General features: G+C 43.7%; 1 protein-coding gene across 6 annotated transcripts in view; it reads right to left on the bottom strand.

Annotated features, from left to right (window-relative positions):
* Nucleotides 1-15,804, bottom strand: part of Ccdc192 (coiled-coil domain containing 192) — a 197,326-nt gene that overhangs the window by 160,888 nt on the left and 20,634 nt on the right. For all 6 annotated transcript variants that reach the window (XM_017318003.2, XM_030250625.1, XM_030250624.1 and 3 more), the window contains exon 3: nucleotides 6,138-6,236. In XM_017318003.2, coding sequence (XP_017173492.1) covers nucleotides 6,138-6,236 — 99 coding nt within the window. The remainder of the gene's footprint in view (nucleotides 1-6,137; nucleotides 6,237-15,804) is intronic.

The raw sequence follows: 15,804 nt of genomic DNA, 5'->3' as shown, positions 1-15,804 counted from the left end.
GGAGAGAAGGGAAGAGGAGAGAAGGGAAGAGGAGAGAAGGGAAGGGAAGGGAAGGGAAGGGAAGGGAAGGGAAGGGAAGGGAAGGGAAGGGAAGGGAAGGGAAGGGAAGGAGGGGGAGGGACAGAGGGAGAGGGACAGAGAGAGAGAGAGACAAAGAAACAGGGACAGGGACAGACAGACACAGAGAGACTGTCAGAGCAATGTAAAGACAGAAACAGAAACAGAGAGACAGAGACACACATAAACAGGCACACAGAAAGCATGCAGAGACAGACACACAGAGTATGAAGGGACTACAATCTCTATTTTCTCAAGGGCAAGAGCCCACTGGCTAATCTCAATATGGTGGTTTCCCCGGGCAGGACCACCCCCCAGGCTTTCCTTAGCATGGCCCAGCAAATGGCCAGGGGCACTGGAAGCTCTGTGCTTTCAGCACCTATGTGTCAGGGCCGGAGTCCTTTCCACATGAGTGTCTTCTCTGTGTGAGAGAAGTGGCTGGTCTCTTCAGTACTGTGACCCTTTTCTTCAGCACAGTGCTCAGTAAATATTTGTAAAACGGAGCACTGTGCAGAACAACACACAAAGGGCCCAAAACGAACAACATGCAAAGCTAGCTAACTAGAGTTGTCATGATCTCAACTTTAACAACCTTCCAAGCCGTTAGCGCCCACATTGGGAATTTGCAAAGAGTCAGACTAAGTCCACAGGGCAAAAGGATGCAGAGGCAGCAGAAGAGACCTTGGATTTTTTTCCTTTTTCCTTTACCTCTTCTTAGATTATGTTTAACTTTCTTATTCACACTAAGAAAGCACACACTATACTTTCTTTCTTTGAAATAAAGAGTGCAGATAATCTGTCTTTACCTTTGTTTTCACACAACTCCAACAAGTCGGGCATCCTAGAGTTCACTGCGTGTCACTCTCTGCTAACTTGGGCTCTGTGGTTTGCTGACATTGCCTCTGAACACTGGAGTCGAGGTTCCCAGGACAATGCTCCTTCCTGGTTATATTCCCTATGTCTGTTCTAGGCTTAAGAGGTATCCAGTGGCTAACGTGTCTTTGAGGTGCATGGCTATGATGCCAGGCATTTAGGATGAAACAGCAAACAGCCTATTCCATTTGTCTTAGTCTGATCTTAGTCTGAGATACCGTAGCGTACCCCAAATGCGTCTCTTCTTGTAAAATGCCCAAGAGCATAAATATCTTTCCAGGAATACGTTGATGACTGAGACTTCCAGAGAGCACTGCCTGCTGAAGGTCACACGGGTAGAGCCCCAGGGACAGCATTTAGTGTTCAAGGATTAACCAATACATCCCAGACAATTAATGTTTTTGTCAAAGGTGTCAAGACGATTCAGTGGTGAAAGAATTCTCTCCTTCGCAGGTGGTGCTGGGAATGTCGCATGCCTTTTTCTACTAAATATCCATTCTTCCTTTCTTAATGAAAAAAAAATCCCAAACACTTGTGCTAGTAACATTTAAAACAATTATTGTGTGTACAACTAATTACTTGTATTTCTCAGCTTTAATACAAATACAAGGGGTCAATGGTATGTGAGGTTACCAGAAGTCTCCAGAAAAAAAAAAAAAATTCCTATCTTGTGCTTGTCTCTTCTTGAGTTGCTGCCTGGCCTGTGAATAGACAGTGCAGCTGCAGAGTCTCCTGGTCCTTGAGGGTGGATGCCACATTTACGGATGCACAAGAGACAAAGCTCAGACCTCCATGTGCCTACCGCCACTCCTGCTTACTTTGTGTGAGGAAAGGTCAGCCTCTCCCTTTTTTTGGGTTGTCCCTGTCGTGCCCTCACGCCCACACCGAATCCTAAGTGGCCCTGTTGCTCCACACAGCTGTGGAGTGCTGGATAACAAGGAAGAAAACCCCTCCTGAGGGCTGGGTGAGTTGAAATGACTGTGTTGAAACTAGATGGGGTCTTGATAGAAATGTAAATTATTAAGCCCTACACCAGCTCTAGTGAACTTGGAGGAAGGGCCTGCCAACCTATCTGCTCAGCAAGTCCTCAAGGGTCGAAACCCCAGTTAAGGAATCAAGATAAATTCTTCCTGTTCACTGTTGCAGGGTAGAGAAAAATCTTGGTACCTCTGGCTTATGCTCACGTATTCTTAAGAACTGTGAGGGTTGCCTTCGGGACCAGGGCCTTATCATCAAGTTGTAGAGAGCAACCAATAACCTCAGCAGTAGGCTCAGAAGGTTTTGTGTGTGTGTGTGTGTGTGTGTGGTGTGTGTGTGTGTGTGTGTGTGTGTGTGTGGTGGGCTCATAGCCAACAACTCACCAGTACTGGTGCACATATGAATTTACATAGACTGTGGCAGCACACAGAGGACCTGCAGAGGTTCAAACAGACGGGGTCCCAGTGCTAAGAGTGGGTACAGAATCCTCTAAGATCCCACCACTAAATAATAAGCTATTTGCAGTTGATTCCAGCTGGGAAAGGGGAAATCATTTTCCTTCAATGGGGCATCACTGGGTATCTAAACTATATACCTTACAGGCTCCATATCCTGAAGTAGTTGGCCAACAGAACACCAACTCCATGGTATTTGGGAGCAGGTAGGATATTGGGGGATGGGTTGTTTTGTTTTGCTTTACTTTGATATTTTTAGTCTTACTAATTTTTTTATTTGTTTTTGATTTCAGGTTGTTATTTTTATTTTGTTTTTGAGAGAGAGGGAGAAAAAGAAAGCATAAAGTTGGGTGGGGAGGTGGGAGGAGGGAATCTGGGAGTAATTGAGGAGGGAGGAACATGATCAAATATATTTCATGAAAAAAAAACCTAATAAAGACATTTTTAAAAAGATCTTTGAGAGTCAGTTAAACATATTTGAGTTCCAGTGCCAGGCTCACTATTTTCTGACTGTACAGCATTGGGGAAATGAGGGTGTTTATAGTCTTTTTGCCCTCCTCTAGTAAGTGGGAATCATAGCAGAGCCCCTTACAGGACTACTGTCTCTGTCGAGTAAAATAGCCACAAAGCTAAGCTCTGTACTTGGAGTTCTTGAGGTACTCAAAAAAAAACAAACCCACCTTAGCTCCTTAGGCCAGCATGGTGGCTCAGGAGGTGAATGTGCTTCCAGCCAAGCTGATAATTTCCATCCTTGGGACCCACGTCGTGGGAGCTGAGAAAGAACATCTGAGAAGTGTGCTCTGACACACACACACACACACACACACACACCAAACAAATAAATTAAAAAAGAGGGAGAGAGATGCTGCATTTGTTCACTGAAGAGCATTTACTGTGCATCGCAGACGGCTTGTCATATTCTTGCATGTAGGATGTGAGCTTAGGAGACTCCGGGAGAAAGAGTAAAATGCTTGTCTTTGTATATTCCATAGGTGTCAGAAGAACTTCAGGGTGGCAGCACATGAATGATGTTCCTAGCTTTACTTGGAGCCTTGGGGAACGTTCATATCGTCAGTTAAAGGGAAAATGATGTCTGTTGGAACAGAAAGTCTCACTGAGAGTAGAAAGAACAAAGCTCACACTGCTTTCCATGCAAGTTAAGAAATGGAAGTACCAGGCTTTTTTTTCTCTCCAGTTTCTGCCGTTCTTCATTTTGACTACTAGTAAGCCTTTCTTTACGGAAGCCACACCAGGCTCTTTCTGCATCTTGTCTATGCCTCATTGCTACTGCACAGAAACAATAGCTTGGAAAGGCTGCGGGGTCCACCTGGCTTCCCGTGGGCCAACCCTCAAATAGAATCAGGAGAGTTCTTTCACACCCAGTGTGTATTGCACACTTAACCACTGCAACTCCCCATTTTGCAAGTTATAGCACCTAAAAGTCACCCGAAACTAATTCTGACTTTCATTAGTTATTCCTAGACTCAACTAACTACAGTCCTTTATCTTCTCAAAGACAAGGTTAGAGCAGAAAGCGAAGGGTCAGGGTGGAACACTTTGGGAGCTATGCTTATATTTGATTGCTCTCTTTCAACTGCAGTAGTAGATAGAGGTAGCCAAGCGTAATATAACAAGCCCAAATTAACTACAACCATAATACTGTAAATCTTCATGATGTGTTTTATTCATCATTCTTTCTGGTCGTCACTGTGATGCCACCAGCTTCTAGCTAAATTCTCCTGGTCATACAAGTATGAAATGTTAAAAACTATGTTGGGACAGTAACTCAGACTCCAAATCCCAATGTTACCATGTAGCTCACCTGGAGTTGTAAGAGTACCCACAATCCCGCTCTACCTGTCCACTAATTCTGCTCTCTGTGAGCTATTTGGGAACCTGGCTTGTACACCTTCCTGCCCCAAGCAGTTCACTAGCCTTTTACTCTGGCAGGTACAAAAACTTTAGATGAAGTCCATTTCTATTTTAGATACTTAATTTCCTAAATGCTGAAAAACTATAGCTAATTGCTTACTGTTACATCAAGAAATTCTTCCAGCATTCTTCAAGTATTAGGAGTGATTTGTGTCAAGTAAGAATATTTTATGAAAAACAAGTATCATGAATAAATTGAATCTCATTTATTTTAATAAAAAAATCAGAGCTGAGATTATGGAGACACACTTTTAATCTCAGGACTCAGGAGACTGAGGCAGAAGGATTGCCATGAATTTGAGGTCAGTATTGGATATAAAGTGACTTTGAGGCCACTTGGGCTATAGCAACAACATGTCTCAGAAAGTAGGGGGAGAAAACTAGTAATAAAAAGCTTTTGACTGTAAAATAAACAGACATCTTAGTGTGTGTGTGTGTGTGTGTGTGTGTGTGTGTATGTGTGTGTGTTCTCTCTTAGTTATGCATTCAAAACTGCTCTGAAACTCTGGTCTTCCTCGGGGAGTAGTTTGAAACAGTGTCATGTCAATCATTATTTTCTATATAAATCATGGTTTTGCTGTCGTTTGAAATTTATTTCAGGAAAACCACAGGGCATGGAGCTGCAGCGGACATTTTCCCAGGGGAGCACCACGGTTTCATTGATTCAGGAAAGTCCTGTGAAAACCACAGCATCGATTACCTTTAGTCGCTACACAGTACGCAGTCCCCAGATGACAGTCTTCTTATAGAGTGGAAAGAAAATGAAGGCTGCTGAGCAGGTTCCTTTGCATGTCAATTAAAGTTCCCCTCATCACACACAAGCCTCTCCTTTCAAGTCCCTCAAACATCCCTGTCAGACTCAAATGTATAATACCTTGCTAATCTAAAAGTCTCATAAAATAGCTTCTTGCCAACTCTCTCCCTATTGATGAGAAATTAATACAAATTTATGTCATTAGGGACCTCCTGTCCTTTGCCCTCTACTCATTGTCATTAAGGGTACACATTGGTGGCCTTGTGCCACATAGGGTGACTCAGGTCTGGGAAGATTTCTACTCTGAGTCCTTAACAATGAACAATACACTGATTTTGGTTGTGGTTTGGTTTTGTTAGTTTTTTCTTCTTCTTCTTCAAAATACAGTATTATTAGGAAATGGTACAGACCCTGGTTTAGAATTTCTGATAACCCACACCCACTGTGCCTAAAATCAAGGCCTAGCTATGTACAGAGAGCAACCACCGTGGAATGTCCAGGCCATCCACACAGGCCAAGCACCGCCTATGACCTGCTTTGCTCAGTGCTAGAGAACCCAAAACGGAAGACCTCTCCGCAGAGTCAACTTCCCAGGAACATTCTAGAAGAATCTGTGTGGTTCTGACAGGTTTTCATTTGCCTCTGAGTTTATTCGTTTATAATGCAAATAAATACACATTGCCTTTTCCGGGAACCGACGTGCTTAGGGAAGGCCCACTGGACTCCCGGGAGCTTGCAGTGAAAGAAAACCAAATAAAATCCAAATGTGAAAAACAAAGCTTTGAAGGGAGAAAAGTTCTCTTACATTAAAAGAAGTGTTGATGGAAATGAAGGAGGTGTGTGTGTGTGTGTGTGTGTGTGTTCATGTGTGTATTTTTTTGTGTGTGTTTATGTGTGTATGTTTATGTGTGTGTTCACGTGTGCCTGTGAGTGTTCATGTGCGTGTGTTTATGTGCGTATGTATGTTCACATGTGTTTGTGTGTATGTGGACACGTGTGCTGCGTCAGTGGGTCTGAGGTTAAAGATTGACATGTGCTCTCGGGCAGCCTCAGCAGCAGATCTTTCCAGTCCCCATGGTAGGTATTACCTGTTCCAACAGAGCTCTAGCCTTTTCCTCTGCTTCCTTCAGGCAAATCTCCAAGTGTTCCAGAGAAAATACTGTCTGTCCACTGTCTGGTGAGTTTCCCTTCAAAACAAAAATCAAGGAGTTTTTGTTTGCTTGTTTATTTGTTATTTGGTAGGAATAGTTCCCTGAGTACTTTTTGAACAACTTTATGAACAGAGGCTGAGTTTATTTCATAGACTCACACCAATCTTCTCTTCTTACTAATAACAGAATAGTTTTATAGAACAACTTAGCCTAAAAAGGAAGGTAAAAGATAGGGGACAAGGGACAACTTCAGAACATGAGGATAAAACGGCCCATGTTAGAATAATTTGGTTAATCTGCAACTTTTGTTCTTCAAGAGGTTACGATCAAAGTTTCGCATCCTGATAGGAGGTGTCACCTGCGTGCTATGTGTTGAACACTCATCCTTCAGGAAGGTCATTTGGATCCAGGGATACACACAGCCTTTGATCTTCACCTGTCTGTCCTGAGAGACACTTGAGCAAAGATGCCATGGTGAAGAATGACATCACTCTTGCCAAAGTCTAGCTAGTAAGCCAGCAGATAGAAACTGCTCAGGATTACTCTAGAGTTACTTTCTACAAGCTACGGCGTGGATAGAGGACTGGACCAGAAGACGCTACAGACTGGGCACTGAAGTTTGAGAATGTTCTAACGATTCTTTCACTCGTGTGGCGACCACAGTTCACCGATCAATTTGGAAACTTACAACAGAAAGGCTCCAATCAGAGCAAGCATTATGATCTCCCTGGGTGTGTGCCGTTTTCTTGCTGCTGCTTCTGCTGGACAGCTGTTTCTGATCAACCCCTACAATGAGAAAACTGTGGTCCTATATACTCTACCGGCTTTGTTTTCTCCTCTGGTTTATGACACCACCGGTTTAGCACGTGTGCATTTCCTGGTAGTACTATAGCGCCATCTGGTGGTAAATGGAACCGGCCATTTAAAACAAAACCTTTATTCTGTTTGTATGCAGAATCCTGGGCCTCCTCCCCTGGCCTAGTGAAATCAATGGACCACCATAGGAAAAAGGACAAAGAAAGGTTTCTAGGACACAAGAGGTTTGGCTTCTAGACCAAAGTCTGTCCTGTGTAGCTGCTTGGTTCCCTCCAAAATTTGCTTGTAGGGGATAGACATCTTAGACCTAGAGCAGTGCTGGTACAGGCAATGTGGAGCCAAAAGTCCTCCTTACACCAGGGTAATTTAATAATGTCAAGAGTGGAGTCACAACTGGCAAAATACAGAGAACCCCTGACTGTGGTACCCAGCCCCAGCTGACCCATTTGACACGAAACCCCCGAGACCAGGGAAACATCACGCAAGAGGGATAGAAAAGTTGTGAGAGCCAGAGGACTGAGACGTTGCTTTCTAGAAATGATACAGGAGCTGTATCAAAATTGCAACCACGTGGTTGCCTAAGCAAGAGCTATAAAATGACAACATCAATAGACAGGCCAAAGTGGGTGAGGGCTTCTTGCCAGGTCATCCAGAGACTAGAGCTATAGAAGAGCTATAGGCCATTAATGGCTGTTGTGAGGTGAAGACTCAGTCTTCTTCAGGGACAACCCCTGCCTTCATAGGTTCACCAGTCCCAAGAGATCAGCCCTAAATACATATAAGCAACACTGAGTGTATTGGCTAGTTTTTGTGTCAACTTGACACAGCTGGAGTTATCACAGAGAAAGGAGCTTCAGTTGAGGAAATGCCTCCATGAGATCCAACTGTAAGGCATTTTCTCAATTAGTGATCAAGGGGGCAAGGCCCCTTGTGGGTGGGACCATCTCTGGGCTGGTTGTCTTGGGTTCTATAAGAGAGCAGGCTGAGTAAGCCAGTAAAGAACATCCCTCCATGGCCTCTGCATCAGCTCCTGCTTTCTGACCTGCTTGAGTTCCAGTCCTGCATCCTTTGGTGATCAACAGCAGTATGGAAATGTAAGCCGAATAAACCCTTTCCTCCCCAACTTGCTTCTTGGTCATGATGTTTGTGCAGGAATAGAAACCCTGACTAAGACAAATTGGTACCAGCAGAGTGGGGTATTCCTGTGACAACCTGACCATGTTCTGGGGAGGACTGTGGAAGGACTTTGGAACTTTGGGCTTGAAGATCCATCCATTGTTAAGAGCTCTGTCAGATGTTGTGTAGGAGCTTGGAAGATAATGTTGAGAACACTGCAGAAGATGGAGGTCTGGTTTGTGAAATTTCAGAGGGAAAATTAAAGACTCTTTTCAGGGCCATTGCTGTTTTGATTGTGAAGATTCTGTAGTTCTGGTTAGCTGGGGCTGAAGAATCAGCTGTGATTAACAAGATACCAGAACTACTAAAGCAAAAACTTTGCATTACTGGGACTATTGATGCTGGTTAGCTGGAGCTAAGAAATTAGCGGTGATTAAGAAGAGACCAGCATCATTGAGGTGACATCTTCTGGGAAGTGTTTTCTGAGAGCACAGTGGCTGCGTTCCAGATATAGCCAAAGTTGTACCTTGTGCTCTGGCTGGACTTGGTAACGTGTAAGGGTCACCCAGGTGGTACTGGTTTTGAAGGCATGAAGGAGTTGAGCAGAGCAGCTGAGACTTAGCACTGTGAGAGGCCATGGAAGGCCATTGGTGAAAGTGCAGCCTCAGTTGCAATTGATGGCCTAGGACTGAAGGGGTCATGCAGTGTTTTGGAGATGCCAGTACCATGAGATGACCACCAAGAGCAGCAGCAGCAGTGGAGTAGAGGCATCTGGAGCCTAGAGGATGACGCGTGTGCTACAAAGGGCATGGCTGGAGAAGTGACCCAAGCCCTTGGAGGAGCCCAGAAGATCGTGAGTTGGATCCCAGACATTGGACGGTTGGAGATTGATTTTTGCTTTTGATTGTGACTGTGCCCTGATATTTTCCCTCTTGAAGGAAGAAACTGTTTTAGTGATGCCCACAGTTAAGAGACTTTTAATTTAAAAAGACTTTGGATTTTTAAAAGAGATGGATATTTTAAAGAGATTGAAATTTTAAGAATATGTAAAGACTGTGGGACATTTAAAGTTATTTAGACCTTGGGGATGAATAAGAATGTAAGGGTTGAGGCTTACTAGTGATGTGTTTGTGTGTCAAGTTGACAAGGGGTCAGTTGTATTGGCTAGTTTTTGTGTCAACTTGACACAGCTGGAGTTATCACAGAGAAAGGAGCTTCAGTTGAGGAAATGCCTCCATGAGATCCAACTGTAAGGCATTTTCTCAATTAGTGATCAAGGGGGCAAGGCCCCTTGTGGGTGGGACCATCTCTGGGCTGGTTGTCTTGGGTTCTATAAGAGAGCAGGCTGAGTAAGCCAGTAAAGAACATCCCTCCATGGCCTCTGCATCAGCTCCTGCTTTCTGACCTGCTTGAGTTCCAGTCCTGCATCCTTTGGTGATCAACAGCAGTATGGAAATGTAAGCCGAATAAACCCTTTCCTCCCCAACTTGCTTCTTGGTCATGATGTTTGTGCAGGAATAGAAACCCTGACTAAGACACTGAGTGATCTCAGTAGCATGTGTTTTAAATGTATATATGTGTAGTAATGGTATTTTTAGTGGGTTCAAATGGTCTCCAAAAAAAAAAAAAAAAAAAAAGAAGAAGAAGAAGAAGAAGCATTCTCAAAAGTAGTTCCTGGAGATTCATACTTAGAAATAAACCTGTGCTGCATAACATTTTTTTTTCCAGAAAGAGAAAATCATTGAGAGGCCAAACTGTGCACAAAAGTGTGTGGAGCCGGCTCCATTACCAGTGAGAATCCTCTTGCCTGGAGAAAAGTTTTAAAACCCTGTGTCAAGATCAGCTAATCCATTTCTGGTCCTTTTTCTCTAAACACCCAAACTTCCCCAAACAAGAAATTCAGCCATGTAAGACAGAAGCTCTGCGATGCCAAAACGAAGCCCAACGGACTGCCATGGAAGACTGGACAGCCGAGGGTTTTCATACAGACAATATTAGGCACTCGTCATACGGTCCAGAATGCAGCACAGCCTCAGGAAACTATAAAATGCAGGGTCTGCATTCTGTACCTGCACCCGGCCATGAGCTGCCCTTCCACACGATCTTAAGCATCCCAGGGGCTCCCTTCAATGACTTGCGAGGGAAAGCTTATCCAAAGGCAAGCTCTTCTCAGTAAGTAGCAACTTCAAAAACCAAATGAAAACGTAAAACTTAAAAATAAATTTCGAAGTAAGCACAACATGAAGACTTGGCTGGAGGGGCACCCTGACTTTCAGAAGAGCCGAGAAGGTGAAATATGGTCGGTCAATGTTCATTTTGTAGGACAGGAAGATAGGGAAACAGGGATGGGTCTCCACTCATGAGTGGAAACCCTTGTAGACACTTCACACTTGTGTCACTCATAAAAATGAACACTCTAGAGGGTTAAAGAATTGACAGGTGAATTATACTAATTAACAGTTTGTTGCATGGAAACAAAAATTTGACAAGAATTCAGTAAAAGGGAACACTTGCACACTACAGAGGAGCGTGAATGAGCTCAGACGCTGTGGAAGTCAGCATCATTCTATCCGCCTATACCATTCTGGGGTATTGTAATCAAAGGGTTCCAGGTCAGCATCCCATAGAGATACCTGCACATCCATGTTTATCACAATGATGTTCACAATAGCCAAGCTAGAATCAGCCTAGCTGCCCATCGATGGATGGACAGACAAACAAAGTGTGGCATATATACACGGTGGGGTTTTGTTTAGCCATAAAGAAGAATGAAATTCCATAAGCAGGAAAATGGAGATCATTATGTCATGTCACATGTCAGTCTCACAAAGTGCGGCATGATTTATCTTGTACGTGGAGGAAGGAGGGGAGACCTGAATGTAAGGGGGACATTAGGATTTGAACGGGAAAGGAAAGGAGAATAGGGTAATAGAGGGGATGCATGTATCGAAGTACATTATAAGCAAGCATGGAAATGAGTTTTTAAAAAGGAGATGATTACATGGCATCACAGTGCAAAAGCACAGGTGATAATACTGTGTTTAAATATGACTGATTCCTCAAGGGATAAACTCTAATAACTCAATAATTCCTATTTGTAACTTTTAACTTTAGGTCTCTTAAATGTTTCTCCATGAATGTTAAGTCAATCCCGATACATATAGTTCAAATGATCAAACTAAAATACTAGTAAATAATTTTAATCATACAGATATTCTTTGATTACAGTAAAGATGCCAAACTGTATATAGGTGAATATGTATTTAGACTGATAGCTTATTAATGAAACAAACATAAAAAACATAAGCACCAACTTGCTTTTAGCTGTATAAGTTTCTCATTCGAGAGTTTATAGGAAAACTTACCACTTTCCTTATTGACTTATTTTTACCCCTTAATGTCTCTAATCTATCCGTGCTCATTCTTTGTATCCTTTCTCTTAGTGCCTTTATTTCTGTGTCCTTAGATGACTTAACTCATCTGTGTCAGCCATTAAACGTCTTCAAACTTTGAGAGCTAGTTCAAGGTCACTGATGTAATAGACTTGATGTTCTACTCCTAGAACACTGTGTGTGCAGAGGTCACATAGGACTCTGCTGAGCTCCTGATTGAAGCCAAATAAATAGCTGTTGACTGATCAGGAGCTCAGCAGCTCAAAGAAGACAGTTGTATAAAAACGACAGTCCTCCATGCTGAGTCTTGACAATGGTTTCTTTGAGCAATCCTTTCCATGTAACACACCCGTGACACTGACAGAGTTCACAGCCCTAGGAAATCCTGTTGGCCAGGGCCAAGGATGAGACAGAGGCAGCAGAGGTCAAGGTGACAGCCATGGTTTTAGGTGATGGTAGTGCCATTACAAAGACTAAGCTTTAATCAAATGAAGCAGGTAAACATGTCAACAGATCACAATCATCATAATAATTTCATTAAACCAACCAAAAAGGATAGTTTGATATTAAATCCTTCTAGCTGATTTTAAAAAAGCATTAAAGGAGAATTCTCACAGGTACACTTTCGCAACAGCAAGCAGAAAGTTCAATCAGATATAGAATTAAGCTTGCTAGTACAGCTGATACATGCATGTCTGTTTATTTAAAAGGTTGCTAAAAAGAAAAAGGTCATAGATTCTACCTTTATAGGAGAGGATTTTGACACAGTTCATTTTTAGAGACAGTGTCTCTAAAATTTGCGACTTCTAACATGCCAGGTGCCCAGCCAGGCCTCTGCTCAGAAGTACAGTCACTTCTCAACACGTGGGAGATTCTTTCAGAAGAGTTTGTAGTGGTGAAGCTTCCTGTTTTGGTATCTCACCTCTTCATTGATGCTGTCTGTTCTTTTCCTCCCTTCTTGGTAGACACCCATGGGCTTCTGCGTCTTCACCTGTCTTCTGTCTGCTTAGATTTCCCTTCAGATTCAGGTCAGTCCCTTCCGACACGGCCTCCCTAATTTGTCCCCATTCCAGAGTCCTGCATTACAGTCACTTTTCCATCATTTGTTCACTCTTGTTTTTCATGGTCAGAATTCACTCACAGTGGAACTGTCATCTCTGGGCAAACCATGATTGTCTATGTTGGAGTTGCCTTATCACCGCCCAATAAGATATTGAAGTTCAAACCCTGATGAGCCAACCACAGTTGGAGGCAGCAGGAAGCATCTATCTCTGACTGAGCAGGAGGTGCCCAGTGTGGGTGCGGGTGGGGGTGGGGAAACAGCAAGACCAAGGCTGGCAGGCAGAGCAGCCAGCTCCTCAGCTGGGAGGTCATGTTCTCCCTCTGAACTGACTGTATGATTTAACTTGTCTGTGACTAAATTCCCATTTTTTCAATTAAGAATGTTAGTTCCCCGCAGTGATTGAGGAAAATGAAGTGAAGGGACTGTTTAAAAGTGTGGGCATTGTTAAAGTCATCAACAGAGAGTAGTCAGGCAAGTGGCAGGCAGCCTTAGCCTTCTCCTGACCTAAAGGAGGATGGTGGGTGGTGGTGGTGGTGGTGGTGGTGGTGGTGGTGGTGGTGGTGGTAAGGAACATGACAGATGGATATATGCAGAAAGCTGGAGGTAAGAGACACAACATAGTCTCTGCCACTGTATGAGGCAGTGACACAGACAGCCTGACCTTTTCTCTGCTTTCCAGGCCATCTCCTCCCTTAGTAAGAAGACAAAGGGCCAGAGAGCCTGAATGACAGGTGTGGAGAGAACTGCTTTCCTGGAAAAGAGGAAGGGAGGGAGGAACCGGGGAAGAGATAGAGGTGGAAAGAGCTAGATACATGGAGAAACCTCAGCTCAACAGGAATTAATTCCATCCCTGATCCTCTGAGGCCAGCCTGAGGGCCAGGCTTGTGCTAAGAGCCACTGTCAATGTCAGCTGTCAACAAGGAAAGGACGGGAGCAAAACCCACTAGGCCCAACCTCGTCTGAGGTCATCATCTTTCTCTGTCCTTTCTCCCCCACCCCTTTCCGTGGATAGCATCTGTCACCTTTGACAGAGCTGAGGTACAGTATCTGGGAACTGGTGCAGGTTGGCATGCTGTCTTGGAGAGGGTGGGATAAAAGGTTGGCAATCCTGTGAGAGCTCACCGTACTGATTTTGAGGTAACCATTCTTACTGCTTTATGAAGTGCACATGAGGCACTCTCCCCCACTTACCTGATGGGTGTTAATTATGAAACACATGCTTTATTAGGTAGCTTATCTAAGACTACAGTAGCTTGGGCTCCTGGACCAGTTCAAAGTGGATCTGTAGCATCTATCAAGCCATCTGTCTGATAGTGCACGCAGGATACTTGGCATCTCATAAAGCAAACAAAACTCATTTCTTTTTATTATTATTATTGGATATTTTCTTTATTTACATTTCAAATGTTATCCCCTTTCTTGGTTCCCCCTCTGAAAAACACCCTCCCCCATCTCCTACCCCCTTCCCCTCTCACCAAACCACCCACTCCTGCTTCCTAGTCCTGACATTCCTCCACACTGGGTCATAGAGCCTTCACAGGACCAAGGGCTTCTCTTCCCATTAATGTCTGACTAGGCCATCCCCTTCTGCATATGAAGCTGGAGCCATGAGTCCCACCATGTGTGCTCTTTGGTTGGTGGTTTAGACCCTGGGAGCCCAGGAGTTACTGGTTAGTTCATACTGTTGTTCCTCCAATGGGGCTGTAAACACCTTCAGCTCCTTGGGTCCTTTCTCCAGCTCCTTCATTGGGGATCCGCTGCTCAGTCCAAGAGATGGATGTGAGCATCCACTTCTGTATTTGTCAGGCACTGGCAGAGCTTCTCAGGAGACAGCTATATCAGGCTCCTGTCAGCAGGCACTTGTTGGCATTCACAACAGTGTCTGGGTTTGGTGATTGTAAATGGGATGTATCCCCAGGTGAGTTAGTCTCTGGATGGTTATTCCTTCAGTCTTTACTCCACACTTTGTCTCTGTAACTCATTCTATGGGTATTTTGTTCCCCCTTATAAGATGGATAGAAGTATCCACACTATGCTCTTCCTTCTTCTTGAATTTCATGTGTTTTGCAAATTGTATCTTGTGTATTCTGAGCTTCTGGGCTAATATCCACTTATCAGTGAATGCATATGTGTGTTCTTTTGTGATTGGGACAAAACTCATTTCTAAACATTCACCTTTCCTCCTGTGACAAGTTTGACTGTTTCCAAAAGTCTACAGTATCGCCAACAGAGGGTGACAGAACAAGGGATCCGTGGGCTCTCATTTTAATTTAAGAAAACAATATTGTCATGGGAGTTGATGCCATTTCATAGTTTCATCTGTGACTTGTAAATAGTGGCCAAATTCTTAACATGCTGATTCTTATTAAACAAATTTGGGGAGAATTGCAGCCCCTAAGAGGATAGGAACTTCACAGGAAGACCAACAGAGTCAACTAACCTGGTCACTTGTGGCTCTCAAAGACTGAGCTACCAACTAAAGAACATACATGGGCTGGACCTAGTAGCACATAAGTAACAGATGTGCAGCTTGGTCTTCATGTGGGTCCTGAACAAGCTGAGTAGGAGCTGTCCCAAAAGCTGTTGCCTGTCTGTGGGTATGTTCTTCTAGCTGGGCTGCCTTGTCTGTCCTCAGTGGGAAATGAAGCGCATGTCAGAGATTTGATATGCCAGAGTAAAGGTATACCCAAGGAGGTCCCCACCCACTTAGAGAAGGAGGACAGGGGGGATAGAAAAAAGAATTGTGGGAGGGGTGACTGGGAGGGGTCAGTAAGTGGGTTGTACAGTGAAAAAGTAAAAAAAAATTCATTTTTCAAAATGCTGAGATTTGTCAGGAGTTAAACACTAAGAAATTAAAAGCAAGTCAGGCACGGCTGACATTGGCACCAGAGTCACCACCTTAGGTGTTCTGTCAAATAGAAACATTCCAGGCTTTAGTTGTAAATACAAACAAGAAAAAAGCTGGTAGCTATGTTAACACGTTTATATTGACTTATAATATACCATTCTGTACTTTGTAGTATTTGTATTCCCTCTTTGATGAAGAGTTGGCTTCTCCAAGGAAGAACGCATGAATTGGTTATCACATGCCAAACAGCCCACCCTGAAAAGATGCATACAAGTAGCATCACATGGGCTGAGCAGGTTACATTTGGGAATAGACGTGTCTATACAGATACATATATGCATGCTATAAGAACTAATGAGAGACGTGCAT

The sequence above is a fragment of the Mus musculus genome, chromosome 18 (genome assembly GCF_000001635.26).
Source record: "Mus musculus strain C57BL/6J chromosome 18, GRCm38.p6 C57BL/6J".
In the NCBI taxonomy this organism is placed as follows: domain Eukaryota; kingdom Metazoa; phylum Chordata; class Mammalia; order Rodentia; family Muridae; genus Mus; species Mus musculus.
The sequence above is the reverse complement of the archived record's forward strand: the minus strand, read 5'-3'. Positions and strand labels throughout refer to the sequence as shown.